Source organism: Schistocerca cancellata, chromosome 2 (assembly GCF_023864275.1).
Source record: "Schistocerca cancellata isolate TAMUIC-IGC-003103 chromosome 2, iqSchCanc2.1, whole genome shotgun sequence".
Classification (NCBI taxonomy): Eukaryota; Metazoa; Arthropoda; class Insecta; order Orthoptera; family Acrididae; genus Schistocerca; species Schistocerca cancellata.
In genome coordinates, this window is record NC_064627.1 from 106,232,289 (window position 1) to 106,244,210 (window position 11,922).

At 45.2% G+C, this 11,922-nt stretch overlaps 1 protein-coding gene across 1 annotated transcript; it reads left to right on the plus strand.

Moving 5' to 3' along the window:
* The first annotated feature begins 222 nt into the window (after positions 1-222).
* Positions 223-11,580, plus strand: LOC126151285 (uncharacterized). Its single transcript, XM_049915931.1, has 2 exons — positions 223-625; positions 11,303-11,580. Exons 1-2 carry the CDS (start codon positions 223-225, stop codon positions 11,578-11,580), a joined length of 681 nt encoding a protein of 226 aa, XP_049771888.1.
* Positions 11,581-11,922: the final 342 nt, after the last annotated feature.

Sequence of the window (11,922 nt, forward strand, 5' to 3'; positions counted from 1 at the left end):
TTTTAAAATCCCTGTGTTAAGTTGTAGCCCATATTCCAATAAATAATCTGTAAAAAGTTCAACTTCCTACCTCAAATACTTTGTGAGGAAAGATGTAATTTATAAGCGTTATTTTAACATTGCAAGTATAGGGCGTTCCGGAGCCTCTTAAATAAAACAACAGATATGATGTATACCTTGTAGGTATGGTAGTGAAAAGTTTCTCAGAACAGAAGAACCGAAATGTTTCAGGGCACGTACCAACAGGAAATAGAGAAAATGTTGCTGGATCATTGTCTGGGAACCTTCCGGCGTACACAGCAGCGGTGCATAAAAAGACCCTTCAGGCCGGGAAGCGAGGCAGCCGCAGTGGCTCGCTCGACAGGCGCAGGCAGAGGGTGTCGGGAGCATTCAAATCAAAACACGTGTCGCCAGAGAACGCGCCTGCGCGGCAGCCGCGCTGTCGGTTTTATCGCCGACGTGTGTCCCCCGCAGGTCGGCGCGCAGCCTCCGCGCTACGGAGTACCTGCCAGGCAGTTGGCGGAGGTGGCGGTGGCGGTGCGGGGGAGATGCGCCGCGATTATCGCGCCGACGACACCTGCCGACGCGACGTGGCGTATCGGGCTGGGGGAGCCGGCCGCCGAATGTAACGGCCATTGTAGCGGATGCCCGCCGATCCGCTTTACGGCGCGATCTTTTTGCCTTCGCCGCTGCTGCTATACCGACAACAATCGATACCACACTTCCTGCCAGAGGGAGCCCCGAGACGCGCCGTCTGGCTGATGGGTTTGTGTTCATGCTCCTGAGGGTGTGAAACTAATGCCGAAACTGTAGTAGCATCACGTTTCTGTGGTGAAAAACTTTGTTACCGGCTTGCTCAGCGAATCAGAAGTTCATTCCAAGAGACATGGAATAGTTAGACGTTTAAATTCCCTATCTAACCTGCTGATACTCTAAAATAATAATATATTTTATTTATTTATACATTTATATCACCTGCCAATGTTACGCCCTTCGGGGCTCCTGTCACATCTATACAGAAGTCCTCGGTGAGTAAACATTTCATTTCCTATGGTGCATTATCAATAAATACGAGTTGCATTCAAGTTCTAAGGCCTCCGATTATTTCTCTCCGGACTGGAAAGAGATAGAAACATGCGCATCGTTTTAAAATGAGGCCGCGTTCATTGTCAATACGTCCCAGAGATGGCAGCACCGTACGGCAGACGGAATTTTACCGCCAGCGGCGAGAATGACAACTGTTTTAAATACTTAAAATGGCGACATTTTCCTTACTTGAACAGCGTGCAATCATTCGTTTTCTGAATTTGCGTGGTGTGAAACCAATTGAAATTCATCGAGAGTTGAAGGAGACATGTGGTGATGGAGTTATGGATGTCTCGAAAGTGCGTTCGTGGGTGTGACAGTTTAATGAAGGCAGAACATCGTGTGACAACAAACCGAAACAACCTCGGGCTCGCACAAGCCGGTCTGACGACATGATCGAGAAAGCGGAGAGAATTGTTTTGGGGGATCGCCGAATGACTGTTGAACAGATCGCCTCCAGAGTTGGCATTTCTGTGGGTTCTGTGCACACAATCCTGCATGACGACCTGAAAATGCGAAAAGTGTCATCCAGGTGGGTGCCACGAATGCTGACGGACGACCACACGGCTGTCCGTGTGGCATGTTGCCAAGCAATGTTGACGCACAACGACAGCATGAATGGGACTTTCTTTTCGTCGGTTGTGACAATCGATGAGACGTGGATGCCATTTTTCAATCCAGAAACAAAGCGCCAGCCAGCTCAATGGAAGCACACAGATTCACCGCCACCAAAAAAATTTCGGGTAACCGCCACTGCTGAAAAAATGATGATGTCCATGTTCTGGGACAGCGAGGGCGTAATCCTTACCCATTGCGTTCCAAAGGGCACTACGGTAACAGGTGCACCCTACGAAAATGTTTTGAAGAACAAATTCCTTCCTGCACTGCAACAAAAACGTCCGGGAAGGGCTGCGCGTGTGCTGTTTCGCCAAGACAACGCACCAGCACATCGAGCTAACGTTACGCAACAGTTTCTTCGTGATAACAACGTTGAAGTGATTCCTCATGCTCCCTACTCACCTGACTTTTGACTTTTGGCTTTTTCCAGCAATGAAAGACACTCTCCGTGGCCGCACATTCACCAGCCGTGCTGCTATTGCCTCAGCGATTTTCCAGTGGTCAAAACAGACTCCTAAAGCAGCCTTCGCCGCTGCCATGGAATCATGGCGTCAGCGTTGTGAAAAATGTGTACGTGTGCAGGGCGATTACGTCGAGAAGTAACGCCAGTTTCATCGATTTCGGGTGAGTAGTTAATTAGAAAAAAAATCTGAGGCCTTAGAACTTGAATGCACCTCGTATAGTAAACCAGATTTCCACTGGAAAAATTTGGGAGGTTGTTCAGGGATATTTTCTCGGTATCAGGCAGGTGCCGTTGTCTTCAGTGGTTCTTTAGAGGGTACATGCACTTCTTTTGAGTTGTTTTCCTCTTTTACCTTTGTATCGGAAATGAACTGAAAAGAGCTGCCTAACACTGCAAATGTCGCCGGTAAGCGCTGTGTATCGTGTGGAAGCAGTTGTCCTGGCCTGTTGACAGCTGTAAGGTCCACTTTACACTTCGACTGTAAGATTTCCTTCAGTGCTGTTCGGGCCTTTCTCGGCTTTTTTACCGGTTGGGTACACAGCAGTTTGGATAGGTTTAGTGCTGAAGAGTTCGCCGAACTGTACGTCATATATGGGTTCACTAAATGCACTGGAACGATGGCACAACGAAGTCTTGTAGATACGTTTCCCCTTCGACGGGAACCCCGTTATACTACTTCTGCACTGTTTGAGGGTTGTTGCTTTCCTCTGTTTTCTATGTTGTCATACTGAGACATTCTCACTATTGTAAAGCTATTTTGTCATAAATAAAGGTAACTGGGGTGACAATCTCAATAAATCGTAACTACATCACTGCTCTTTGATGTTCACGGGCCCATATACAAAACTAATCAGAAAATAGCCATGAACAACCTTCCAAAATACAAAAGGATTCAATGTGAATAATAAGTTGACTGGTCAGAGGAAGAGTGAGGAATAATAAGATCAGCAGATGAGTTGGAAAGACTAAATGAGAAGTAAAAGGAGATGCGAAAAGAATAGACAGTGACAGAAACAGGTGCGACGTATAAACCGTTTCCCCGGTGGATAGAAAAAAAAGCCGGAATATGGCAAAAGAGACGCTACTTCGATTATAAAAGATAAAGCTTTAACCTCCCCTTGAATGCAGAGTGGTTTTGTGTAAGACGCGTGTTTTAGGCTAATCTGTTCCACAACCGTACGGCTGAAATGGAGTAGATGAGTGCGGTTTAGTGTTACGCATAGTTTCCAAGGATGTTGGTTACGACTGACTTGGATGCCACCCAAACATGACATTCATCACGTCTCGCTATGTGTTGGAAGTAGATGTCGGCAATAAGATTCCACATTTGTGAAAGTATGAGTAGATATTACATTATGGGCATATTATATAATATTAGAATTTTATTTTATAACACACATTGACTCTTTTATCCAAAGCAGTTTAAATTCCCACGATCTTTGTGACCATTTACTTTATATAGCTGACCAATTTTTGTACCTGATTGTAATTCGTAACAATGTATAGCTGCTTATTTTATAACTGACCTTGTATCAGATATCTCACTGTCTCCCAAGCCAGCACTACTATGTATCTTTAATTACAATGGTTAAGTGTCGTCTTTCCATGCACTCTAGGAAGATGGCTCTTCACGACATATAATGTAAATACTGGCATCTTCTGCTCACTTTAAAGATAATGTAATTAGCTTGTATAATAAAGAGTCCCACTGCCTGTTCCAATGACATATCACAGATCACATGGTACAAACTGGGTTGTCTTTACGATGGCCTTTGACGATCGTTTCATTTACGTTTGTGTCAGTGGCTGCTTAAACGTAGTCTAAAGAAGATTAAAACCTGTGATTTGGTCGTCTGTTTTACCCAACAACCGTATCAAACGAATAAGTTATGCTAACTGTCAGTAAATCAGCCTACCACATAAATGTCCTCGCATTTACTTTTGACGAAATAGGTTCATATAAGTTTCCTTTAATTTACGTCTATGGTCACAATCTTATCTGTCCTAATGCCACTATGGCTGTAGTGCATTAGGACTTTGATTTTATGAGACAGATATGATGATCGTCATTAAAGACCGAAACCAGTAATCTGTTAAACAGAAAAGGTTGTGACCATAGACGTAAATTAAAGGAAATTTATTACATATACGGGTCACTGTGCTTTTTCGCGACGATGTCGCAGTTTGTGAAAATAGGTTCATATGATTTAAGGTACATACTTCGACGATAATTTATGTTCTACACAAGTATAATGATTTTTATATATACACTCCTGGAAATTGAAATAAGAACACCGTGAATTCATTGTCCCAGGAAGGGGAAACTTTATTGACACATTCCTGGGGTCAGATACATCACATGATCACACTGACAGAACCAAAGGCACATAGACACAGGCAACAGAGCATGCACAATGTCGGCACTAGTACAGTGTATATCCACCTTTCGCAGCAATGCAGGCTGCTATTCTCCCATGGAGACGATCGTAGAGATGCTGGATGTAGTCCTGTGGAACGGCTTGCCATGCCATTTCCACCTGGCGCCTCAGTTGGACCAGCGTTCGTGCTGGACGTGCAGACCGCGTGAGACGACGCTTCATCCAGTCCCAAACATTCTCAATGGGGGACAGATCCGGAGATCTTGCTGGCCAGGGTAGTTGACTTACACCTTCTAGAGCACGTTGGGTGGCACGGGATACATGCGGACGTGCATTGTCCTGTTGGAACAGCAAGTTACCTTGCCGGTCTAGGAATGGTAGAACGATGGGTTCGATGACGGTTTGGATGTACCGTGCACTATTCAGTGTCCCCTCGACGATCACCAGTGGTGTACGGCCAGTGTAGGAGATCGCTCCCCACACCATGATGCCGGGTGTTGGTCCTGTGTGCCTCGGTCGTATGCAGTCCTGATAGTGGCGCTCACCTGCACGGCGCCAAACACGCATACGACCATCATTGGCACCAAGGCAGAAGCGACTCTCATCGCTGAAGACGACACGTCTCCATTCGTCCCTCCATTCACGCCTGTCGCGACACCACTGGAGGCGGGCTGCACGATGTTGGGGCGTGAGCGGAAGACGGCCTAACGGTGTGCGGGACCGTAGCCCAGCTTCATGGAGATGGTTGCGAATGGTCCTCGCCGATACCCCAGGAGCAACAGTGTCCCTAATTTGCTGGGAAGTGGCGGTGCGGTCCCCTACGGCACTGCGTAGGATCCTACGGTCTTGGCGTGCATCCGTGCGTCGCTGCGGTCCGGTCCTAGGTCGACGGGCACGTGCACCTTCCGCCGACCACTGGCGACAACATCGATGTACTGTGGAGACCTCACGCCCCACGTGTTGAGCAATTCGGCGGTACGTCCACCCGGCCTCCCGCATGCCCACTATACGCCCTCACTCAAAGTCCGTCAACTGCACATACGGTTCACGTCCACGCTGTCGCGGCATGCTACCAGTGTTAAAGACTGCGATGGAGCTCCGTATGCCATGACAAACTGGCTGACACTGACGGCGGCGGTGCACAAATGCTGCGCAGCTAGCGCCATTCGACGACCAACACCGCGGTTCCTGGTGTGTCCACTGTGCCGTGCATGTGATCATTGCTTGTACAGCCCTCTCGAAGTGTCCGGAGCAAGTATGGTGGGTCTGACACACCGGTGTCAATGTGTTCTTTTTTCCGTTTCCAGGAGTGTAGTTGAAGAACAAATCATACAGTCAATAAATTAATTTAACTGTTTGCCTTGCGGTATTTCTAGTACTTGTAGTTTTATTGTGCTCTAATGTGTTGCTGTTTAAATTGGCGTAAGGTCGAAATCTAGATTATGGAATAAACTCTGTTGTACAGTCAAATGGGGATTATGTCTCTCAAAAAGTATATTATTTCCCTCTAGCGTAATTCAATTCCAAATCTTGTTGCACAGCTACCTAAAAGACTCTGAATCTTTTATCTTGTACCTTCACGAGATTTTACATGACCCCACACTCAACTCTGTAAGAAGTAGTGATATAATAACTTCGTCACGCTAACGAGCTGCTCATGAAGGACGTTTCTACTTCCTGGCTCAATTTCGTCTCTGATTACCCATTTCTTTCTCTATCTGCTTCTGCTTTCCTTTCCCCATTTAAAACGACAATAATTTTGCGACTTGTCCGCATTTCAATCATAGAAGTAATTACTTTCCGATCATCACAGATACGCTAACTGTTCTGGCGACAGCATAGATTCTCAAGAAACAGAGATAAGCTTCTGTACGAATCTTTCAAGCGGGTGGGATATTCATTCGGTACTGGTACATATCTGCGTCCATTGTGTAATATTAACGTCTTACGTCTCTCTAGAGCAGCCAGTCAACCCAGCTCCTGTCACCATCATGGAGTGTAAGGTCTGAAGACGATCTAAGTGCAATAAATCTAAACCGGTTACCAGCTTAAATAAAATATTTATGCGATCAAGACAGTTTTAGCAAAATTTTTTGATTTACCTTAGCTCTGTTTCCTAGGACATTAGTCCAGAAAATATTTAGTCTTAGACTGCCCGATGAATAGACAACAAGCCTCAATCGAGTGCCTAACACAGCGTTGACAGTCATTAAACTGAAAATAAATACGCGTAGTTATTTCGACCAGACGGGTGTTTATATAAGTGTTTACTTAGGTGTATATTGTGATCCATAATGAAATTAAGAGTTCAGAAAAAGTGGCGAATGCTGGAAATAAAAGAAAGGTTCAGGAGTGGCATTAAAATTCAAGGTGAAAGGGTATCAATGAAACGATTCGCTGATGACATTGCTATTCTGAATGAAAGTGAAGAAGAATTATGTGATCTGCTGAATGGAATGAACAGTCTAATGAGTACAGAATATGGATTGAGAGTGAATCGAGGGAAGACGAAAGTAATGAAAAGTAGCGGAAATAAGAACTGCGAGAATCTTAACATCGCCGGCCGGAGTGGCCGAGCGGTTAAAGGCGCTACAGTCTAGAACCGCACGACCGCTACGGTCGCAGGTTCGAATCCTGCCTCGGGCATGGATGTGTTTGATGTCCTTAGGTTAGTTAGGTTTAAGTAGTTCTAAGTTCTATGGGACTTATGACGACAGCAGTTGAGTCTCATAGTGCTCAGAGCCATTTGAACCATTTGAATCTTAACATCAGGATTGATGGTTACGAAGTAGATGAAATTAAGGAATTCTGCTAGCTTTTCAGCAAAATAACCAATGACGAGCGGAGCGAGGAGGACATCAAAAGCAGATTAGAACTGTCAAAAAGAGCGCTCATGGCCAAGAGAACTTTACTAGCCTCAAACATAGGTCTTCATTTGAGGACCAGTCTCTGACAGTGTACGTTTGGAGCACAGCATTGTATGGTAGTGAAACATGGACTGCGGGAAAACCGGAACAGAAGAGAATCGAAGCATTTGAGATGCGGTGTTACAGACCAACGTTGAAATTAGGTGGACTGATGAGGTGACGAATGAGGAGGTTCTGCGCAGAATCGTAGTGGAAAGAAATATATGGAAAATACTGACAAGAAGGGACAGGATGATAGTACATGTATTAAGACAATTTGGGAATGACTTCCATGGTACTACAGGGAGCTGTCGAGGGCAAAATCTATGGAGGAATACATATATTCTAATACATCTATCAAGTAATTGAGGAGGTAGGTTGCGAATGCTACCCTGAGAGGATGACGTTGGCACAGGAGAGGAATTTGTGTTGAGCCACTCCAAACCAGTCAGGAGACTAATGACTAAAAATAAAGAAAAATTCTGAAATTACGAGGTATGTTCAGAAAATGGTTTACATTAAGCGACACTGGTGATTTTGAAATAAAATAGCGATTGAAAGCTTAATTTGGAAGGGTTAGTATCTTGAAAAGAGGTAAAAAGATGAACATCAACAGTGGTAATGTATTGAAGTCGAATTACATCATGCGATGTTGAGGGAATTACATTAGGAAATTTGTGGTAAGGTCTTATAGGACCAAAGTGCTGAGGTCATCGGTGCCAAAGCATACACACTACTTAAGCTAACTTAAATTAACTAACGCTAAGGGCACCACACACACCTAAGCGCAAGGGTGGACTCGAACTACCGATGGGGAAGCCGCCTGAACCGTGACAAAACGCCCGACACAGATTGACATTACGGAATGAGTCTTTAAAAGTAGTAGATGAGTTTTGCTATTTGGACAGCAAAATAATAAACGATGGTCGAAGTTAAGGGGATATATAATGGAGAGTGGCAACAGCAAGAAAAGTGATTCGTAGAAAAGGAAATTTGTTAACATCAGACGAAATTTTAGTGCAGGAATTGTTTAGAAGGGATAAACAGTCTTGACCGGAAACAGGGTTTATTATTTTATATTTTGCAAGTAACACGTTTCACCTCGTTTGAAACATCTTTATGTGGGGTGGCATAACAGGCGCTAAGACAAAATTGCCGGCCGTGGTTGCCGAGCGGTTCTAGGCGCTACAGTCCGGAACCGCGCTACCGCTACGGTCGCCGGTTCGAATCCTGCCTCGGGCATGGATGTGTGTGATGTCCTTAGGTTAGTTAGGTTTAAGTAGTTCTAAGTTTGCTGACCTTAGAAGTTAAGTCCCATAGTGCTCAGAGCCATTTAAACCAAGACAAAATGTAAAATAGCAAAGCTTTCTTGCAGCCAAGACTGTTTATCTCTTCGAAACGTTAATAACTGTTTCCGGTACCATGCAGCTATGAACTGGAAGAAGTTCTACGGGAATTCGCAATTGCTAATATGAAGCACCATCGCCTGTGTAATGGGATAATGAGAATGAAATTCTGTACCGTACCGGGACTCAAAGACGTATTACCCGGTTTACAAGAGCGGTCGCCTTAACCGTTTTGGCTATCCGTGCGCGAATCGCAGCCGGACACAAATTCCGTACATCGTCCTCCACGTGTCACAACCTGCACTCATATGTTGCGTATATTCCCGTCCAGGAAGGACATATTTATTGAGACGCGAGGTCCTAATTTTGGCGAATAAGTACGAAGCAGCAGCGTCTGAGTTATTAACAAGTGCGATACAATGTTCCCTGGCACACGCATCATATCCGAAGGAACAGTCACTACAGCGCTATTCTGTAGTTAGAGTTTGATATTTTATAGCATAAGTAGCTGAACTCAAACCTTTCAACACACTGAGGATCTGCTGAAACCTCTGAGTTCAGCTACTTTTGCTATTAGGGTCATTGTAAATTTTGGCGATATACATCTCAGTAAATTCGCTTACCACGCCTATTTTCATCCTCTGCTTTCGTATGGCATTATATTCTGGGGTAGCTGATCATTGAGTAAAAGAGTGTTCATTGCACAAATCGTGTAATCAGAATAACGGCTGGAGCTTGTAAGTAGGCTGTTTAGGTTCTTATATTGGTAACGCCGCCGCCACGTAGCGCTCGGTATGATAATCACTGGCTGTGCTGTGTGCAGTCTGTAGCTAGTTTGCATTGTTGTCTGCCATTGTAGTGTTGGGCAGCGGCAGCTGGATGTGAACAGCGCGTAGCGTTGCGCAGTTGGAGGTGAGCCGCCAGCAGTGGTGGATGTGGGGAGAGAAATGGCGGAGATTTGAAATTTGTAAGACTGGATGGCATATATATTATGATTATTAAGGTAAATACATTGTTTGTTCTCTATTAAAATCTTTCATTTGCTAACTATGACTATCAGTAGTTAGTGCCTTCAGTAGTTTTAATCTTTTATTTAGCTGGCAGTAGTGGCGCTCTCTGTATTGCAGTAGTTCGAGTAACGAAGATTTTTGGTGAGGTAAGTGATTTGTGAAAGGTACAGGTTAATGTTAGTCAGGGTCATTCCTTTGTAGGGATTTCTGAAAGTCAGATTGCGTTGCGCTAAAAAATATTGTGTCAGTTTAAGCATAGTCATGTATAATTTTTCAAAGGGGACGTTTCAAGCTCATCCTGCAGACACTTATTTAAAGAGCTAGAGATCTTCACTGTAGCCTCACTATATATATATTCTCGTATGAAATTTGTTATTAACAATCCGAACGAATTCAAAAGTAATAGCAGTGTACATGGCTACAACACCAGGAGAAAGGATGATCTTCACTACTAGAGGTTAAATCTAACTTTGGTTCAGAAGGGGGTAAATTATGCTGCCACAAAGGTCTTTGGTCACTCACCTAATAGCATCAAAACTCTGACAGATAGCCATATAGCATTTAAAAGGAAATTAAAAGAATTTCTTAACGGGAACTCCTACTCATTAGATGAATTTTTGGATATAGTAAGTGGGTAATTTCCCCAAACCCGTCAAAAAAAATAATTAAAAATATTAAGTGTCATTTAATATTTTGTGTAATGTAATATGTTGTATAGACACCTTTTATTAACCTGACGCGTTCCACATCATTACGAAGTGTCGTATTCATGATCTATGGAACCAGTACTAATCTAATCTAATGTAAACGGTTTGCCAGCTGTAGCTCCCACCTCTGTCTCATTTGTGGCCAAGCCCTGCACATACCATAAATTTGGAGGATATCGGTGACGACGAGTAGCCACGTTCCTCATGTGAGTCAAATTGGGAAGAAAAGAAGTGGTTATCTATCTAAAGGAAGGGAGCGATTGATAGGACAGATTCTGAAGCATGAGGAAATCGCCATTTTGGCAGTAGAGGGAACTGTAGGGGGTATAAACTGCAGACGCAAATCAAGGGATGGAAACATTTAGCAGGTTCAGTTGTATGCAGTAGTTCCTCGGAGATGGAGAGCATGAGGTAGTGCGGAGTGTTGCATCAAACCAGGCTTCGGAATGCAGACCACAACACCGAAAACAATGTGTAATCGCTGTATTCATTTTGAATTTCCCCTGCAGTACTACATCACGGCGATAGGGCAGGTGATGGGAGTGTGGGACAGTGACACAACAAAAGACGTAGAGGGAGACAGTCCAGGTGCGACGAAGACGAGAGTGAGGAAGAGGAAACCGAGAGGAAGACGAAGGAGAAGAATGGGGAGCGCGCGCAGGGACGGAGCGGGGTGATCGCCGCTGCAACATCTCATCTCCTGGGAAATGCAGACAACGCACGGCACGGCGCAGGGCGCTGTGGGCGGCCCGCTGTAGAACGCCTCTGTAATGACTTTGATTCAGCAGGCGGGCAGGCGGCGCCGGGAGAGAAGGGTGGGGGTGCGCGCGGCACAAGGCGAGGAATTCAGCCGGCAGCCGCGGGCCGGCAGCGGGATTCCTCAGGGGCCGCTGGCTGTCTGGAGGCGGAGGCGGGGGCGGAGGCGGAAGCGGGGGCGGGGGCGGCCCTGGGCAGGCGCGGGACACCGGCCGGGCGGGGCGGCGGCAGGCCTCCACTGTGCAAACTTCCTACGTCACGGAAGTCTCCAACGTCGAGAGGGAAATATACATCTATTACACGTGTCTGAAAGACTGTCCGTACACAATTTTTCAGCCCTCGTACTCCAGAATACAAAATGAGAAATAAGAACACATAATAACGGAAGCACCGCCTAAGAAAAGACAAATTCATTCGACATTTGTTGTTGTCGTCTTGAGACTGGTTTGTTGTAGCTCTCCACGCTACTCTATCCTGTGCAAGCTACATCTCCCAGTATCTACTGCAATCTACATCCTTCTGAATCTGCTTAGTGGATTCATCTCTTGGTCTCCCTCTACGATTTTTACCCTCGACGCTGCCCTCCGATGCTAAATTTTTGATCCCTTGATGCCTCAGAACATGTCCTACCAACCCATCTCTTCTTTTTGTC